Below are 20,167 nucleotides of genomic sequence, written 5' to 3' on the forward strand. Positions count from 1 at the left end.
ACGAACTCACTTCCTAAATAGAGTTCCTAAACTGAATTAAATCGGTCAAATTCGTCGATTTATTATTTTCTTTATGTTTCCAATTTTCTAAGAAAATTAAAAAGGAAAAATTATGTAGAGAGAAAATAATTGGTTTGGATAAGGAGAGTCAAACATGGAGTTGCTGTATCTCCTTTGCTCCATCATCTCCACCACCATCACCTCCCTCCTGCTGTCCCTCCTCCTCCCCTTCCGCCGCTTCTCTACCGCAGATTCCTTACTCAACCGCCGTAACTCCGTTTCTCTCTACCAAGGCACCGTCTTCCACGAGCGCCGCCGCCCTGTGCACCACTCCTTCCGCTACTCCGTCCGCTATGCCCTTATCGACCTCGACAATGCGCCGCATCCACCGCCCAATCACCTCTCCGCCGAGGAAGCACGTTCCGCCTCCCACACCAACGGACCGGTGTAATTTTCCTCTAATCGAAACCTACATTTTCGCCTCTTTCAATTCTGCATCTGTTAATTGTGAATTGCTGATTTCTAGTATCGGATAGGGTAAATCAAATTCAATTCACAATTTTGAGGTTTTCAGATGATCATTTAATGGTGAAATTAGATTGTGAGCGAGATAGTATTATCTGCAACTGTTCGATTCAAAAATTGGTGCATTGCATCTGAGAAATCATTTGCCAAATCATACTGTGTTGTAAATTTCGATTGCTTTGTTATGCTGAAGTGTCTAAGAAGTGGAGATAGGATAATGAAACTGATCAATTGCCATTGGATTACCAGTTTTCTGTTGACTATACCTCCAAGCGTGGGATATGAGCAAAATCCGTTGAGTGTGTATTATTGCTATGATGTTGAAGGCGAAACGAAAACTCTCACAAAATGCATTGCTGAGGTGTGTATATGTTGCCAAATTCTCAATTAGAAGTATACATTTATCAGCCTTCTTGGAAGTGGATGACAAGTGTGTGCTTTTGGTTGCAACGATTATCTGCCTTTGCTTCCGTTTGATGGGGAAGAAAGCCTCTTGATGACATTGAATTGAACTTGCTGCTTCAGGTTACTAATACTCCTTGGGGTGAAAGAGTGACATTTCTATTCGATCCAAACTCGGATTTAGTTGCCAAGCCTCTTCATGTCAGCCCTTTCATGGTTGGTTACCAACTTACCATTCATTAATTACTTTTGCAGCTTTTCAAAGTGTGAGAATTGTCTTATTTGAGCTACTGGATTGACTTCTGTTTTCACCGTTTGGTTATGTTTTAATCTCCGATGTCCTGACCACAGGACATGATGGGGAAGTGGAGCTTGAGAACAAACGACCCTGCTGATAATCTCCATATAGTTATATCGGTACAGCACCCCGAACTTGGTAACTACTTCACTGCATCATTGACAGCAAAAAGAGTTGCGTCTTCATCGTCAGACAATCACTCGTGGTTCTTCTGGTTGATGCCCCATAAAGTCGCGTTATGGATATATTGGCATGTAAGTGCTCCAATAGACTGGATTCTGTTTTCATTACATGATTCAGGTTATCGTGCTGCTTCACTTTTGTATAGTAGTAATAGGTTGAATTGGATTAAACATGCGTTTGAAGTTGTTTGCTTGGCTTTGGGATTATTTCTGATTATCTGTTGTCGTAGGCTCTCAAGCTTTGGTGGAAAAACGTATCGTTTGTACAACACCCAAGATATCAGAATTCAACATATCGAGAAGATGCTATTAAACGTGATGAGGGTATCTGTTTGTGTCCCTCATTTGGGAACAAGGAGGCGCTCGACCATCAGAGAGAAGGAACAAAAATGTCAAATAATCACTGCTTCACTTGGACTGATGCTAAATGGCCCTGGTGTTGAATCTAACACTTGTAAGTATGTGTTGTTGTATCTGCACAAAATCAAAGCATTCTCAACCATTTTCCATGTAATACAAATTCTACATATTAAATTGTTGTGAACTTGTGATGGTGGTACATTTGTCATATATGAAGGATTTTTACCTTATGCTTCATCCATTGCATCCACGAAGTGTTGCCTGATTCGTGCATTCAAGTGTTGTACTATGAAGGTTACTGGGGATTTTCTATATATTTTGTTAGAATGAGTATATTTTTTCTTTATTGTTTGAACTTTGAAACAACTATATCCAGTTATCTTTATTGTATGCATTCCTCATACATCACCAAGAGGTTAATAATAATAAAAATATTATTATTATTATTTGGGCTCGGGTTGGGAATGGAGCCCAATCAAGATTTTGGTTCGATCTATGGACCGGAGAGTAAATCTCTTAAATTCCCAAGATTGTTCGGTCATTCCATTCAGAAAGGCCATATTATTCATGGCATAGGGTGTTAGGTTAGTGGACAATGAGTGAGAAATTATTTGGAAACTTTATTTATGCTGTGAGTCACACCATTCTGGGAGAAAAAACGAGTGATAATTTCAGCTCCTCAAATTCTGACTTCATTGTGTTTACTGTGTAGATCACGAAACTTACAGAGAACGCGGACACTTGAGGAAGATGTGAACGTTGCCCTGCCACGAGCTCAACTTCAAGTGTGGGTTCCCTTGCATGGAATACTCAACACCAATGAAATATTACTCAGATTTGGTGCATCCGAAGTCCATGCTAATCGTTGTATTTTGTGCAAGGAAGAATTGGAAACAACTGCACATCTATTCTTCTACTGCAAATTTGCTACTACTCAATGTTACTATATTTTTATATGTGCCTTCTCAAAGATTCAAAGGCGTGCTCGCTGCTCCACTTAGAAGGTTTGGCAAACTCATGTATCTGGACTTTCATGTTCTTTCTCATTTCATGATCAGTTTGAGATATTCGAAATAAAATTGTATTCCAAGATTTCAAACTCGATTGTTTCGAGAAGAAAATGCTTATATGGCAATTTGGTACTTGGGTTGAGAGGATTAAGTCCGGATTTCCCCATCCTTTTACTTTCTTACCGTGGATCACCGGCAGATCTAGGGGGTGGGAGGGGGCGAGTGGCGACCGTCCCTTCAGTGTGACTAATTGCTCCTTGTCCGAATATCGAAAAAAATAGCCATATTTTCTTCCTAAACCAAGCTAGTACTAATATATATCCCGCAATCCATCCGTTTTCGAATCCTGGATCCACCACTGCAGTGGATGTCCCTGAGTTTTGTTTACATAGTTTTTGTGAATTGTCTTGGGCTCGCCTTTGTAGAGAATTGATATGTTAATAGGAAAAACTATTTCGACTTTCTTCCCATCAGAAAATTATGCCGAAATCTCAATATTGGAAGAACGTATGAAATTTCACTTTCCAATGTCGATTCGTCAAAATATTAATTTGGTACAATAACATTAAACACCGCTGCCATGAACATAAGCGTGACAAAAAAGAAGAAAATTGTAGGTGCCTTTCGTGACAGACAAGTATAATTTATCAAATATTCAACAAAGTTTCGGATTAAAATCAAATTGTTTCTGCTTTATTTCGGAGCAAAAAACAAATCTTTTCACGCAAGCGGCGGCATGTTGCTCATGTTGGGAAGAATGTTTAATTCAACTTTCCACCAACTAACACTAATTAAACACTAATCTTGGGTTAGGATATAATTGTTTGGCCCGACATTCTCTCCAATTTCACATTCATGTTATTATAATACTTCAATAATGTTGAGGGACAATTGGTCTCGTGGACATTAAAATACTCCCTCCGTTTAAAAAAAAAAATAGACCAAAGTTATAAACTGCACGAGTTTTAATGTAAAATTAGTAAAGTAAAAGAGACGGAGAGAAAATGTGGTGGAAGTAGTGCTGGTAAATTGTGAGGTCTACATTTAGAATTTAGAATAAGGGTAGTGATAAAATGCAAACTTATATATTGTACAAACTCAAAACTCCTCAACACAGCTTGTTGACATTTTTCAATGGTCCAGATCATAGTTTTGAGTTTGTACAATATTTAGAGTTCTCATTTGATCACATCCCTTTAGAATGATATGTAGTGTTAGTACTAGTTTAAAACTTGTCACTTTCAGAATTAGTCTAATTTTAGTGGATGGCCCAAAATGATAAAACTAGTCTATTTTTTTTATGGACAAATGAAATATTTATTATGGCAATATGCAGTAGAAATTTTTTTTGCGAGGTATTTTAAAGTGAAAATTAAAAACGTTTGTAATTTTTTCACAATACCATAAAATTGGGATATTTTCACGAGATAAAACCATTTGTTGAGCTACCCACCTTTCCATTGTTGGGCTACACGTGTATATTGAATTCGATATTAATTATTGACTATAATGCTGAAACAAATTAACGTGCATTTCATAATTTTCAGCGCACCTTCCTGAAATAGTCTTATAAATGCAGCATGCTTTTCTTATGATATATACGAACTAGAAAATGATATTTCTCCCTCTACATATAAAGTACTACTACATCTTTCATGTGATTCTTTCAAAGAAAATATCTCGTGTGCAAAACATATTTTTCAACTCTTACACCTTATTAAAATTCTCATTATAAATGCATTTCACTTCTTATATTAGTACTAAATTAAACATATTTTTCAACTCTCACACCATATTAAAATTCTCATTATAAATGCATTTCACTTCTTATATTAGTACTAAATTAAACACATTTTTCAACTGTCACACCTTATTAAAATTCTCATTTTAAATGCATTTCACTTCTCATATTAGTACTGCTAAATTATATTCCCTAATATTCCATTAAAAATTAAACGTTTTCTAAAATGAAAACAACTCTATCTCAACTTTTCATATTTCTTACTTTACTCCCTCTTCATTAACACACAAAACAACATTACATAAAATCTCGTGTCAGTTGCCTAATGTTTCATACTACCTCTGTCCCTGAAAGTTTGTCCCATTTTAATTCGTCCTACAAAATTTGTCGCATTTCACTTTTTACCATTTTTGGTAGTGGACCTCATATTTCACTAACTCAATCCTACTCACATTTTATTATAAAACCAATACATAAAAGTACGACTCACATTCCACTAACTTTTTCAATTCACTTCTCATTACATTTTTTAAAACTCGTGTTGGGTCAAAGTGAGACAATATTTGGAAGACGAAGATAGTACTATTTAACTGGAGTCTAGGACGGAGGGAGTATAAATTGTACAAGTACAATATTAGATTACTTTTTCCAAGCAAATTAATTAACATGTCTATTCTTACAAAATTGAGACATTCTATCTTATTTCTTTATTACTCCCTCCGTCCCACTTAAGATGACACGTTTTCCTTTTTAGTTTGTCCCAATTAAGATGACATATTTCCTTTTTTAGTAACTTTTTCTCTCCAATTAATACACTCAGCCACTTTTTCTCACTCCTCTTAAAATATCCATCTTTCTTTATCTCTCTACTTTAATACTTACACCCACCTTCTCTCTCTCCAATTAAACACTTTAACCAATAACTCCTAAAATCTCGTGCCGGCTAAGCAATGTGTCATCTTAGCCGGGACGGAGGGAGTACTATATATCTAGACTTTAATGCGAGATCTTGTTAAATTGATAACTGGCAACTATGTCAGCAACCTACATTGTAGATGTTAATACAAAGACATTTGTATGTCAACCAAATATACTTGATATATATATATATATATATATATATATATATATATATATATGTCAAGTATATTTAAGATAGTTATTTACTGATCATATCCTATTTAATGTGTAGTCTAATTTAATTTTATATTTTATTATAAAATAATATAACTACATTTTAAAAATATAATGATATATAGTACTCTTGGACAAGGAGGATCTACATTTTAAAGAATACAACGTAACTAATCGTACTAGTATATTTTTAACGAGACACATTTGCAAAATTGTCCACGAATTAATGTGCCTCGTTATCCTGCTGTGGCCCAAATAACATATTTTCTTATCTACAAGTGGATTTTTAGGAAATATTGTGAAATGATATTTCCTTGCTTATCCATAAAGTTTTTGTCTGCGTTATTAATGGAGATAATATAATCCTACGATTCCAAATTGATTTGACATGTGATCGGATTATCTGATGCAAGTATATACAAGAGGGGGGGTGGTGGTTTTGCTATAAAGCTCTAAAACTATTTATGAATGAGAGGTTTGAACTAGACTAAGTATATGCAGAAAAAATGAGAAGACCTTTAATAACAAAGAAAATATTTCAGAAATATTTTGAAATGTGCATTAAGAGTTATAAGCCCTAACTAAATTAATGATCGTATTTCTTCTTAATTTCGAGTTAAAACGACTTCAGATAATAGGAAAATAATGAATTATAACCATGTATAAAAAAGTTACACAAATAAAATTTATCACCCTGGAAAGAAATTAATTTCCATAAATCTGGTCCTTACAAAACTTACTAGCTACTTAGTAGGAGTAATCTTATAAATTACCCCCACATAGCTAACATTACAAAACTAGATTTGATATTTGAAGGTATTAGAGAGTGGAAAAATTTATCTATGTATAATGGAGATGGTCAACGTTTATCAATATTGCTTATGTTATGAAATTATGTAATTTTCTATTAATTCATCTTTCTCCAAAGTGGAGCGAATCCTAATTATGAGCTTGAGAGTAAAGTATATGGTGTGGAGGAAGTTGAGTGGACTTAGGATTCTATTTTTTTTAAATATAAGTTTTGAAATGATTTGGGATTTAATTGAAATTGGTAAAATACAGACATATAAAGAAAATCAATCACATCTTATTAGAGAGAAAGGGATTTGCTAAAATAGAAAATTTCTATTTTTAAGAAATGAACAAAAAAAGAGTTTCTATTTTAAGAAACGAATGAAATATAACTTACTGTACTATAAATATGCAATATTTACAGTACAGTAAATTTCAACAGACAAAATAGTACACACTTTAATATTAGAAACAAAACCATATTTTCAAGTTCCTACAATATAACAAATGAGACTATCACCAAAAGCATGTCCAGATCCTTCTAGTAAGATGTCAGTATTGAGTTTAAGGATATCCGATAAAGAGAGCCGCCAACTGATTAAAAAGTGTGTAAATGAGCTACTCCAGAGGCTGTATTGGCGATCATCTCTTCTGTCATCTTTATTACACTAACCATATGAGTCATGCTTATGATACTAAAAAAAATTGAAAAAAACTAGTATTCCTCTATCTAGATTAGTAGGCACAAATTCAATTCAAATTTTCAATTATGAAAACGTTTTATTACCCATATCAACTAATGGGAAATATCTATAAATTGTGGACCCGTCTCATAAATATTTTATAGCATCAATTCACTATATAGTTGATCAATAAAAAATAACACGAGGATATATCTGATAATAGCAACTATAGTCACGAAAAAGATGGACCACTTTGAACAGGTATATATTTCGTTTTCAATCAATCTAATTGAATAGGGGTATGTGTTATAACATATTGTTTGACGTTTTTTCAGGAAAATGTGTTGCATATATATTAGTTTAAGAAAGTTTAGTAGTAATCATGGTTTCATATTATTTTCCTTTTTACTAATATTATTTATATGGACAGCAATTGTAAGAATTTTTTATAGCAAAATTAAGACCTAGATTATCATTTGGATTAGTTTAATTTAAGTTGTATTTTATTTAGATATGCAATGCCTTTTACTTTCTGGTCGCCGCATCCTACCTTAATTCATTTTGGATTTTTGGCATATTAATTAAAGAAAAAAATTACAAATTTGAAAATTGGAAAAGTAACAACTGATTTATCCAAATCACATTAATGGGAAGTGGGAACTCAAGTAGTTCATAAGATATGCTAGTCAAATATAATTAATCGGACAAATTGTATATCGACACATATTAATGTCTATGTTATTAGGGAAACTACATACATTAATTAAGTGATATTTAAATTACCTATACTCCGTAGCAAGTATAGTTACAATCAGAAAATGATAAATCTAGTAACCAAGTGTTTACATTAATAACACTTAAGATTAAATCAAAAAGTACGGCCAAATCCATAAAAGAATTTTGTATTAACCAACGCACTTATTAACGTGATTTTATCGACATTTTTTTATGAGCAATTAATTAAAAATATTTATAACACATAAACATTTGTGTTTGTCGTTAGTAGTAATATTATAGTATATCGCATTTTTAGGAAAATATATGTGTATCACCACGAGATTAATGTATACTAATATCAAGGCAAAAATTAACTAAGTCCCGATACAATCAATTGAGATAGCATTTTAATTTCGTTAATAAGATACGTCAAGTATAGTTAAAAAAAAAAAAAACCCTTCAATTCTTCGTATAATCATCAGTTCGTGACATGAAAACTTTAAGATTAATTAATTTGCTTAATTTGTGAAAAGCTTAATTGCTACGTAGTACTCCCTCCGGTCCAAGGAAGATGACCCTTTCCTTAGGCATCACGAGATTTTATGCAGTTTTATTTTGTGTGTTAAGTAGAAATAGTAAAGTAAGAGAAAGTGAATAAAGTATAGATAAAAGATTTCCAATTTTAGTAATGAGTCAACTTAGTTGTGACAAATAAAAAAGGAAAATAGATCATCTTTAATGGGACGGATGGAGATTTATAGTCAGCCACAGCGGGAATATTTATAAAATTTAGGAGTAGTATAACCAATAAAAATCAAATTTTTTGACTTAAATTCACATATATAGCCTTTTATACATTTCCAAATTTTCAGATAATAATACTACTCCACTTGTACTCCTTCTGTCCCATTAAAAATGACTCACTTTCCTTTTTTAGTTTGTCCCAATCAAGATGATCCATTACTAAAAATAGAAACACATTTTATCTCTATTTTATTCCTCCTCTCTTACTTTCATCTCTCTACTTAACACACAAGATAAAGTTGCATAAAATTTCGTGCTGCCCAAGGAAGGGGTCATCTTCCTTAGGACGGAGGGAGTAAAAATAGCACAACTCATACTAGCTAAAAATATTGCACTTTAATTTTTTAAAAAAAAATATATTTGTCACCTCAAGTAATTACGGCACGGATAATATTGCTCACATAATTACGCAACTAAAATCCAATTTATCCCAAATTCTCAAAACACAAAAATTTACTAAAAATTGAGGTTAGAGAAAATAGGTGAAAGGAGAGAAAGTGGAGGCCGAGTTAAGTAAAGCACGTGCGAAATTACGAAAGAGAAGCGGTACACAAATAAAGAGCGCATTGCTAATTCTAGTTAACTCATGTAACACGTGATACATATTTATTTTATTTCGCCATTAAACTGCTGTCTTTTTTTCTTTTCCTATTTAATTTTTTAATTTTTGTAGGTGGCGGAATTCCGTATTCGTTTCGTGTCTCACTCATATTCCTATTTATAAGAATCCCATCCACCGCTCATCTTCTCCTTCAAACTCATTCTCCTTCTCCTTCTCATTAGATTCATCTCTTGATCATGAAGCGCAACTGCAATTTGGAGCTTCGCCTCGTCACGCCTTCCATGTAACTCTCTCTCTCTCTCTCTCTCTCTAGCCGTGCGCACGGCTTTTAAGAAATGTAAATAACAGTCAGTGAAATAATGAGTCCATTTTTTTTATATTGATTATATAGTAGAACGTGAGATTTATTTACTATATATGGTAAAAGTGAAATGTGACTCTGGGAGTAATTGTTTTTGTGTTTATTTGAAAAGGTTGGATTTGAACGACGAGAGTTCGAACAAAAAGCAGCAGCTGTCAATTTTCTACAATGGGAAAATGGCTTGTTGTGATGCAACGGAGCTTCAGGTAAAAAGCTTAAATTATTTTTATTTTATATGCATAGGCAGGGGCGGACGCAGAAATATCTATCGATAAGGGCTGAGATTTCTAAATTTTGTTTTAAAGTATACTTTTGAGTAATTTAGATAATGTTTAGGGACTTTACTTTATAATTTACACTAAATTTGAAGAAATTTTAAAAATAATTAGTAGAAAAAAACTTTAAAGTTGCGCGCGAAGCCATTAGGCAGATTACAATGAGGCTAATTTGAATTAATTATGGCGCAGGTGAGAGCGATTATATCGCTGGCGAGCCGGGAAGCGGAGGAGAAATCGAGCAAGAATTTGGCGGCGATGAATTCGCCGGTGTATAGTGCGGCGACCGGGCTGTCGATGAAGAGGTCGCTGAAGAGATTTCTGGAGAAGAGAAAGAGTAGGGCTCAAACGATATCGCCATACTCGATTGCCAGACAATAGAGGTTTTAGTTGGTTGATTAATGATTTGAGTGTTAATTAGATTATGAGTTGGTTTATTATTATTAGATGCATATTAAGGGACTTAATGTTGTATTGGGTTTGAGATGTTTAGCAATGTTTGATGAAACATGTGGAGTACAATTAATTAATGCAAATTAGTTTAAAATATATTGTTTGTTGTTAGTTAGTATACGTTTTGCACATTGTAATGTTTAATTTTGCTTCATTGTTTAATTAATAGTACTATAAGGAATTATTTGTGGTCTAATGGCTGGTGAGTATTAGGTGACCACGTTCTATATTTTGTTAGGACCATGTCATGCAATTCATACAATATTTATCGAAATTGTTATCATTCTCTTGGACTTATTATTAGTTAAACATGACATCTTCGCTATTTATAATGCACACCATTTATTTATAAGTTAAAAGTATATGTGTGTGCATATGATGGGGTAGAAGCCAGGTGGGGTCATTAGGGGTCATTAGGGTCGGCATACCCATCATTGGCCTCAGAGTGCCACCAAAAAGCGAGTTTCATCGGTGTCCGATTCCACGGACATCTGTGAGAAGAGAGAAAGCTAGAGGAGACAATTCAAATTCTTTTTTGTTTTAAAAAAGGGGAAATGGGTTAGAGCCTGAGGAGAGACGAAGTGAGATGCAAGAAATGAAAATTCATAACTTTTGAATTTCTTTCTTTTTTGTTTTCAAAAAAAGGGAAATGGGTTAGAGCATCAAGGAAAGTTAACACGTGTCATGTCTTGAATTATTTCTAACAATGGGTTTGCTCAATTTTTATTTGTTTGCTTAAATATTATTTATAGCAAGCCCATCTAAAAGATATTGCCATCTATTTCGGCCCTACCCAGAATTTAAACAATTTAAATAATTTTAATTAATTTCAAATTAATGTACCTCATTTATTTCAATAGATAAACTTATTTAAATTAACCATATATGTTACTCCTTCCGTTCCGTCTTAATAGAGACGTTCCATTTTCTACACTTATTTGCTGCCGCAACCTTCTTATTAGGTAACTACTGCCTACAAGTTACTTGAAATTTTGCACTGACAGTATTTTTCATATCCTTTTGGATTTTGGATTTCTTACTAAATATAGATAGTAATACTCAGCCACTTAGGTCTAGTTGAATAATAGTTCAATAATACAAACCGTTGGGCTTTAAACGAATCTAGAGGGAAGCCCAAATAGTAAGACAACCCCCAAAAATATACTTTAGCACTAATTATCTAACTTATAAGCCCATTATTCAATCTAAGCCCAATCTAAACCATTGACCTAGACTAATATTATATTCTTGGTATCCTTTTCAAATGTAATTATTATTTTGAGTTTTCTTGAAGAACTCTTTTCGTAACACAATTACTAAATTCGTGTTAACCAATCCAACTAATCCAGACAAAAATTTCGAATTGAAAATTGCCACATACCTAGGACATAGGCCAAGAATCTTTGATAAACATTGAAGTAGCTAAAATATTTTCAAAAAGATCTCGCAAATTAGGGCTTTGTTACAATTATTTAATTGGCACTAACAGGTGCCGGTGATTAAAATGTGCTACATGTATGCCACTAAGGTCACACGTGGCGAAAATCCGACGGCCAGCACACAATGATTGGGCTGCCACATCACCTAAATTCATATTTTAAGTGAATTTCGAAGCGTACACTTGTGGAACAAGAGAAAAATGGTCATTGGATGAGAGGTCTACATCTCACAATTATGTAGCATAAGATGAGGTTATTTTGCAGACTTTTGGAAGATGGGGTCATTTTACTATTCACAATTTGTGGATTTTAGCATCAATGTTGAAAACTACACTTGGGGGGATAGAGATTGAGCCGCAATTAGTTTATGCAATCATTGCTAAATCATGATTGATATTGCATTCCTCGTTCAACAAAACATTTCATAGCTTGCTCGGCAAATTCCATTTAAAATCTAAATTAAAAATTAACCTCAATATATAGAAATTTAACAAAATATTAAATAGTTACTACCTCCGTCCCTGAAAGTTTGACACAGTTTACCATTTTAGTCTGTCCCTAAAAATTTGACACACTTCACTTTTACCATTTTTTGTAATGGACCTAATATTCCACTAACTCATTCATACTCACATTTTATTATAATTAAACTAATACTTTAAAAGTAGGACCCAAATCTCACCAACTTTTTCAACTCACTTTCCATTACATTTCTTAAAACTCGTGCGGGGTCAAAGTGTGTCAATATTTAGGGGACGGTGGTAGTATTATTTTATTATAATTTCTTGATATATAAAGTGACGGAGCCAAACACTTCACATTTAATATCTAAAAGTCCCCCAATCTTATTACTCCCTCTGTCCCGCTTAAAATGACACATTTTTCTTTTTAGTTTGTCACAACTAAGATGACACATTTTCTTTTTTGGTAACTTTCTCTCTGCAATTAATACACTCAACCACTTTTTCTCACTCCTATTAAAATATCCATCTTTCTTTATCTCTCTACTTTAATACTTACACCCACCTTCTCTCTCTCCAATTAAACACTTTAACCAATAACTCCTAAAACCCCGTGCCGGCTAAGCAATGTGTCATCTTAGCCGGGACAGAGGTAGTATAATTTAGAGATTTAACAAAGATAGAGAAATAAACTTGCCATAGAAATAAAGTTACAACATAGAACAAAATCTCAATTTTCAAATTTAATTAATTATTATTATAACTCCGGATTTTAAATCATCCCTCATGTCTACCTAATATACTAGTACATGAAAATATTAAGGACAAAAAAAGGAGTATAACTAGCTGTCCTAATATAAAAAAATATATTGTCAATTGCAAGTAGAGAATAAGTCAAATTCATCGCGAGAGATCTTATGTTACAAAGTGGAGTACATTTTCTTTCTATTTTTATAAATATTTATGTTATTTGTAAGCTTAATGACATTGGTAAACATATTAGTGCACCAATAAAATGCAACAAAATTAATAGTTTGCAAAATGAATTTTGATTACTACGACTCGTCTTTAATAGGTGGGGAGATACATTGGGCCTTGAATCTCCTAGCAAGTGCACGTATGATCACTATATTGTTTATTAGCATGACAAACAAGTCATGGGTAATTATAACATTATTTGTCATTTTATACCCTCTCAATTATTAACTAAGCCAACTCACTACTCGCATGCATGCATGATCAATCCATATGAATTGTTTATTTTGATTTTGACGGGGTGTCGTCATGTCTCCAATTTACGGTGAGAGGGGTCAAAATTTTAAATTCGAAATTTATATTAACATAATTACAGCCTTTACTCAAATTTATTTGAATTTGTGATGTTTAAAATTATATCTAGTCCCACTTATTTATTGAATATTATTTCGCCCGGGTAATCAAGATTATCAATGGATCGATCGGCATTGTCAATGTAAACATTGTTGGTAAATTTAACCGATGGATTTTGATCGTCGGTAAAAATTTATTGACAGATTACCGATAATGGCATTTGTCAAAAAAGTCCCATCCTTTATATCACCACAAAAAAAATAGCGGACTTTAATGAGCATAAACAATCATAAAATTTTTCGAACACTTTCATAAGTGCAAGAATAGTCAGAACATTTGGAAATGGTATAATTAGCGAAAAAAATTCCATCACATGTAAAATTTTCGGTGCGAATAGTACCGCAAGATTTTAAATAAACTCCACCTTTTTTTTAGTACGCCCTCCAAATATTGCCATCAGATTTTTCATTCCCTAATAGAGTATTCCATGCCCTTTGATTGCTTTTACTATTTATGCTCCTAGTCCAATTCTAATATTATCGATCCCGACTTGATTGATTAACAATATATCTTCCCTTTTCAAATAATAGAGCAATAATTTAGAATATAAAACCCACAAAAACATAGAACATTACAAAATAAAGGATTTCCAATGATCCCATCTAGCTCCTCTTCACTCTATTTCAACTCAAAACCCCCTATAAATACTCCTCTTCATCTTCAACTTCCCACCCCACCCCCACCCCACCCCACCACCCAAAAATGGGCATGGCATTGTTAAATCACAAAGAGAAACTCACCCTAAACTTAGAGAAAAAGGAGAAGAAATCCAATCTAAACTCCTTCTACTTCTTCCTTGTATTCATAATCATGTACCTTTCCACATTCTACATCTTCAATCTCTCCCCTTCAACTCTCATCCGCACCACCAAATTCTGGTTCATCATGTCCAACACCATCATCCTCATCATCGCTGCTGATTCCGGCGCCTTCTCCCCCTCCAAAACCCTCGAAGATCACACCAAAAACAACCTCCCACCAACCCCTCTCCCCTATAATTTCCCCACCAAATATGTCCCAAAAACAACACCAAATCATCATCATCAGACACCTCCAGAAAAGATAATAGAGGTGGTGGTTGTTGCTGCTGCTTCAGATGACGATCACATTGTCTTCACACAAGAAACCCTCGAAATCGAAAAAGATGATGATGAGAAAGAAAGTGAGATTGAGAGGGTGGAAGAGGAGGAGGCGGTGGAGACGTTGTCTGAAGCTGAAAGGGAAGAAGACGAGTACTCGAGAATGTCGGATGAAGAAGTGAATGAAAGAGTGGAGGAGTTTATTCGAAGGTTTAACCGACAGATTAGGCTTCAAGCTGTCAGAAACCGACGACCCTTGGCCTGATTTTTGTTTTTGTTTTTTGTTTTTTGCTGTCTCATAATTTTCATACATGGTAGCGTAGCTATCATGATTTTGTTATGCTTATTTCGAATTATATATAGAGAGAGTATATATGTGAATATGATCTTTCTCGTAGTAACTAAGTTTTGGGACGTGGTGAGAATAGGAGGAGAGAGTCTCATATCATTGATTTGAGATGATTTGCATTGCTGATGGATCATAGAGTCATGGACATTGACTTTTCACCTAAAGAACAATCACGTATAACTAGGATGTCAATCGAGCCAGTGGCTCAACCCCATTCGGATTATGGGCTAATCGAGTTTAAATGTTATATATCCGATTTAGAAATTTCCAACTATGAAGACTAATCGGGCTACAAGCTATATATTAAATTAATTTATATTCATAATGTATAAAATTGGATTAGAATTACGTTTGACAAATCTTGAGTGTAAAATAAAATTTAAACATAAATATATTTTGATTTATTTTAAAGTAAGTTTTAAAATTCAAAATATGTTTACTGAATTTTCCAATTCATTCATCCAATATTATAATATGATATTAATATAAAAATAATTTTAACGTATGTATTGATATTAATACAAATTAAAGGGTTTATTTATTCATTTAATCAAAATTACTGAAGCGTCGATTCAATTGTAAGACAACGTTTTTAGGTATTCTACTAGTATTTCATAGTACTATTGTTCTTCTAAATTAATATTGCGTCATACTCATATAGGAGTATTAAAGTTACGTTCAATGGAAATTGTTTAATTACGACTTCGGGCCAGCCTAAAACAAATGAGCATTGAAGCCAATTTATTTGAAAATATATGATCAGGCTGGGCTGGGATGGGCTGGCTGTTGCAGCCCAATAAGCATGTATGCTAATGCTATTTACTAATTATTTTTCTCTTGGATTTGGATAGCTCAGAAATGGAATTGGAATTTGCATTTTAAACACCTCTCTCTCTCTGGTGTGTCATGTGTGTGTGTTTCTAGAATTCTGGTTTCTGCTATAGGTGCCCAATGTCTACGGTTCCAGTTCGAAATCATGAGAATTTATCCGAATCGAAACCGTCGATTTTAGAACCGTGGTTCAGTTCAGGTTCGAAAATTTCCAAACCGAAACCGTGGCAAAACCGTCAGAAAACCGTGAAACCGAGCCAGAACCGTGGAAAACCGTCAGTTCGGAACTGAAACCGAAACCGTAACCGAGAAACACCCTCGCGGTTTGGTCCGGTTCAATAATTTCCAAAACCGAAACTGGTTGTTCCGAACCGTAACCGGCGGTTCCGGAACTTTGGGCACCTCTAGTTTCTGCATCATGCTTTCTATTGTGTGTGTTACTCATTTGTTTTATGAAAAAATTGTTATCTTTGTTGGATTGCTGTTCTCTGAATATAACATAACTAGTCACAATTTCTGTGATAAAAATGTGAGCTTTTGACTGGAGATGATTTCCTGCTTTTGAGATTTTGAGGCTATTGATTATTTGATACTATTTGAAATAGATTTGATTTAAGTGTAGTAAAAATGTTTAAGTGTGCTTTCTCCTTCATAGGCTTTCATGCTTCTTGACTTGGAGCATATGCATAGAGTCACTCAAAATACTAAAAGCTAATCCAATGGCTTCTTGACTTGGAGTATATGTATTGATTTGTTTTTGGCTCTTGCTACCAGGCCTCCTCAAAGTTGATTTTGGTGATTGAAAAATTGGATTACTTACTTATGCATGTAAGTTTAAATTCTTTTTATTAATGCCACATTTAACAGAAGTTAGGACTACTTTGGCTCTACTTGACTCTTCCTACTGAAATCTGTCTTAAATTATTGATAAGTTTTTGTTTTCTTTAGGCCGTTATTCGCCCTGATGTCGTAGTAAGAACTCGTTGGTTTGTGTTTTGAAAGAGGGCTCGAAAGCCTTGCAGGACGCAACTGGTATATGGTTTTTCTTGAACAAGACCCGTTCAAGATCAAGAAAGCGACTCTGCGATCCCACTTGCGCAACTATTAGAAGCACGTGATCCACGCGGATGCAACCTTCAAACCACTCCTCAATCATACATGACTTGCTATTCTTTGTTCCAACTCTTCATGCACAACATCCCCTCCCCACTCGGGTCTGGGCCCGACTACTAACGACATTCCTGAGATATGTATATCGGCTTCTTAACTACATATGTGGACACAACCATGCACACATTCTTCACCAATGCATCACAAATTTGTTCTGTGCTTCACTAGATAGGATTAGGTAGCGCGGCCGAGTGTATGTGGGCCCCTTATCGCACCCCGTGTGGAGCGCTTGTCGTATTAGTTACGAATAATGTAGTGCATAAAGTTTGTCTTGAAGCTGCATTTGGATGGGAATGTCTACACGCTCATCACTTGTTATTGTTTAAAGGTATATATGGAGACAAGTTGGAGACACACCTAATAATACTATTTGGTAGCTTTTGCTATTATATAAATCTAGCTTCTGTCCCCTTCCACAACAATAAAGAGTCACACACAAAAGTTCTCAACTTCTTGGAGTTGTTTGAGCCTTTAGGAGCTTAGCTGGATTTTGTTTTATATTCGGACGACGACAATTTCGTAGTTGCAGTTGGGTCCGGCCCAATCCAGGATCTGGCTTGCTCGGGTCAAGGGCGTGTTTGTTCTGTCATATGCTAGGCTTGTTTTGACAACTCTATAGTCTCTACCAATGGTGTTACAAGTCTATGACCGTAGCTAGTTATAAGTTCGAATTTCGTCGAGTCTTGCACCAGTTGAGAGCCTAAGAAGACATTTCATAGCTTTAGCATTTTTTTTATATCAAAATAAAATTTAACTCAATTTTATAGTTTAGCAAAATTATAAACACAAAATATTGTATTGTTTCTAATAAAAATATTAATATCAACCAAATAAAAATAATGTAGAGTGGATAGGGATTAATATGGTGACAGTGTATTAAGTTGATAGCTGATCAGCCAGCTTTAATCAACTCTCTTAATTTTTTACCTAACTTGTTTACTTTACACATACTCAATGAAAGTTTATTGTTTAGTTACCAAAAAAATAGAAATAAAATTGAAATGATGAAAGAATGTGACATATTGTTGATGAGTCGTTATCATTTATGGGTATGCGTGGCGGCCATATTTGATGAGATTATGATACGGTATATAGATAGCATGGGCATCTAATTTTTATTTCTAAAGCCCAAATTGTGGGTTTGGATTTCATCATGTTACGCTAGTCCCAAACCCATACCATCATTACCACCACACTATATATACCATTCGATATCATTTAATCCCCTCTTTTGTATGCCTTTTATCTTTCTTGCCACTTGGATTCGAATCAATATACTGGTGTCGTTCAGTTGTCATAACTCATTATTATATGATTATTCATTTAAAATTAAGTTATACGATCATTTTTGTTAGATGGAAATGGCTATGACTAATTATCATAAGAATATTTGTCTAAGATTAAGCTATGAGATTCAATCTTATTAACCAAACATAATACATTTTCAATCATTAGATATAATTTTGTCAATCAAAAAACCCATAATAATAATAATAATTGGCATGAGTTTTAGGGCACTCATAGTGCGTCGAAAAATTGGCCGAACTTGAGACCCGAGATGAGGCGGGGTGTGGCCTAGCTACGAACTGCGTCTGGGCCTGGGTTGGGTCTAGACCACACCTTTTCTTTAGTTTTCGTATTTAGTATTTTTTTTTTCATCTATTTTTTGTCTTATGGAGTTCTTTTATTTGTCGGCATTTTCATCAATTTAAAAACTAAAAAAAAAAAAAAAAGAAAAATGCATGAGTTATAAATGGAGGCAGGCAAAGAAGCTGGAGACAGAGGAGGGCTTCCCTAACTATGAATGGGACAATAATACTACTCCTATAATTTTAGTGGAATTTTTTATTCATATGTTTTATTGTGGTAGAACGGGTCCTTAGAAATTTTGTGCAATCAGTACAAATTTTTTGTGTGGATTTTGCATATTTATGATCTGATTTGAAAAACAATATCGATTATGCCCAAATTTATAATATGTTTCAGTATAATATGTTTTCAATAATACCCGTAAATGATTTTAGTAAAAAAAGTAATTTGACTATTGTATGTGAAAATAAATCAATTTAAAGATAAGTGAAGTTATTTATTGCTTCATTAAATGTTGTCTAAGGAGCATGTACCACTAGAAAGTTTTATGAAAGAAACAACATCATTTTATTTTTAGAAAAATAGAGACATTAGATTTGCATCAGTTAAATGAAGGAAAATAAGTAAAATAACTTCCAATGAAACGTTGAAGTTTAATGATTTCACATTACTTTATGAACGAACATATTTGAATAATTTCAACGTATAAATTGATTGTGACTTATTAAGTTTTTTTCCTATATCATTAAACGACAAAAGGTTTATAATTTTGTCATACCTTATTGCCAAGTGTAACACCTACATATACAAATGTTGCATTTTAACGTTAATTAAATGCATAAATTTATTATTTTAACTATGATGTTGTTATGCATGAATTGGGCCGACAAAATAAGTAGATATATACTAAAGAGAAAATGTAGAGAAGAGTATGAAATTCTTATAAGTAATTATTTTTATAAGTGGAATTTGCTTAATTTGATTCTTACTCTATTTCTTCATCTTTCCAACTATTCTCTCTCTTTCCACATTCTATATCGTTGTCCACAATATAATCATATTTTTGTAGGTATCAAATGAAAAAAAAATACACATATATAGTACTAGTATGTGTGTATCATATTCCATTTTATGTAGATGTGCAATAAATTAAATCAATTTGAGGTTAACGTGGGACTTCATTGTCTCCTTTTGATTGGCATTGAAGAAGGTTTTGTGGGGATGGGTTCATGATTCATCTTTATATTATGTATTTGGTAAAGTCATTTTCAAGATTTAGGATGGATTCCACCAAAAAACTAAAATAATTAATTAAGTAAACAAATACAGTGTGATAAAATATGATGGTGAAACATTGCATGGACCATAAATATGATTAATTCCCGACCTAAAAGGAAGAGAGAAATTTAAAATGAAAAAGATGGAATTCTTCTGAGGTAGACATTTTCCCTTGCTTTCTTTTTCCAATTTATTGGCAGACCAGACAAATTAGATGATGATCATCATCAATTTTTCTTTTTTTTTTCTTTTTTTTTATATTATGACTAGATATTGCCGACG

The 20,167-nt window shown here is 33.6% G+C and overlaps 3 protein-coding genes across 4 annotated transcripts; all 3 read left to right on the forward strand.

Moving 5' to 3' along the window:
- Positions 1-100: 100 nt before the first annotated feature.
- Positions 101-2,866, forward strand: LOC125188262 (DUF1365 family protein). Of its 2 annotated transcripts, XM_089058327.1 has the most exons (6): positions 101-447; positions 775-886; positions 1,051-1,143; positions 1,279-1,479; positions 1,638-1,861; positions 2,480-2,866. In XM_089058327.1, exons 1-5 carry the CDS (start codon positions 155-157, stop codon positions 1,848-1,850), a joined length of 912 nt encoding a protein of 303 aa, XP_088914453.1. In that variant the 5' UTR covers positions 101-154; the 3' UTR covers positions 1,851-1,861; positions 2,480-2,866. The 2 variants fall into 2 exon arrangements, with proteins under 2 accessions (XP_088914453.1, XP_047940988.2); XM_048085031.2 differs by lacking the exon at positions 2,480-2,866 and having other exon boundaries at positions 1,638-2,004.
- Positions 2,867-9,355: 6,489 nt separating this feature from the next.
- LOC125191008 (protein TIFY 5A) lies at positions 9,356-10,395 on the forward strand. The gene is made up of 3 exons (XM_048088465.2): positions 9,356-9,493; positions 9,684-9,777; positions 10,039-10,395. Exons 1-3 carry the CDS (start codon positions 9,447-9,449, stop codon positions 10,225-10,227), a joined length of 330 nt encoding a protein of 109 aa, XP_047944422.1. The 5' UTR covers positions 9,356-9,446; the 3' UTR covers positions 10,228-10,395.
- A 3,877-nt stretch (positions 10,396-14,272) lies between these two features.
- On the forward strand, positions 14,273-15,068 carry LOC125186540 (cotton fiber protein). Its single transcript, XM_048082921.2, has one exon. The coding sequence runs from the start codon at positions 14,291-14,293 to the stop codon at positions 14,930-14,932; it is 642 nt and encodes a 213-aa protein (XP_047938878.1). The 5' UTR covers positions 14,273-14,290; the 3' UTR covers positions 14,933-15,068.
- Positions 15,069-20,167: the final 5,099 nt, after the last annotated feature.

Source organism: Salvia hispanica, chromosome 5 (genome assembly GCF_029641045.1).
Source record: "Salvia hispanica isolate PSC_SH4W2 chromosome 5, Shi_PSC_v1, whole genome shotgun sequence".
NCBI lineage: Eukaryota > Viridiplantae > Streptophyta > Magnoliopsida > Lamiales > Lamiaceae > Salvia > Salvia hispanica.

Bases quoted from the DNA above. Each gene is read 5' to 3' on its own strand.
- LOC125188262 (XM_089058327.1), top strand. From the start codon at position 155: ATGGAGTTGCTGTATCTCCTTTGCTCCATCATCTCCACCACCATCACC. The intron at 887-1,050 runs GTGTGTATATGT...TTGCTGCTTCAG, and splicing joins TCACAAAATGCATTGCTGAG to GTTACTAATACTCCTTGGGG. The intron at 1,144-1,278 runs GTTGGTTACCAA...TCCTGACCACAG, and splicing joins TTCATGTCAGCCCTTTCATG to GACATGATGGGGAAGTGGAG.
- LOC125191008 (XM_048088465.2), top strand. From the start codon at position 9,447: ATGAAGCGCAACTGCAATTTGGAGCTTCGCCTCGTCACGCCTTCCAT. The intron at 9,494-9,683 runs GTAACTCTCTCT...TTATTTGAAAAG, and splicing joins CGCCTCGTCACGCCTTCCAT to GTTGGATTTGAACGACGAGA. The intron at 9,778-10,038 runs GTAAAAAGCTTA...ATTATGGCGCAG, and splicing joins GTGATGCAACGGAGCTTCAG to GTGAGAGCGATTATATCGCT.
- LOC125186540 (XM_048082921.2), top strand. From the start codon at position 14,291: ATGGGCATGGCATTGTTAAATCACAAAGAGAAACTCACCCTAAACTTA.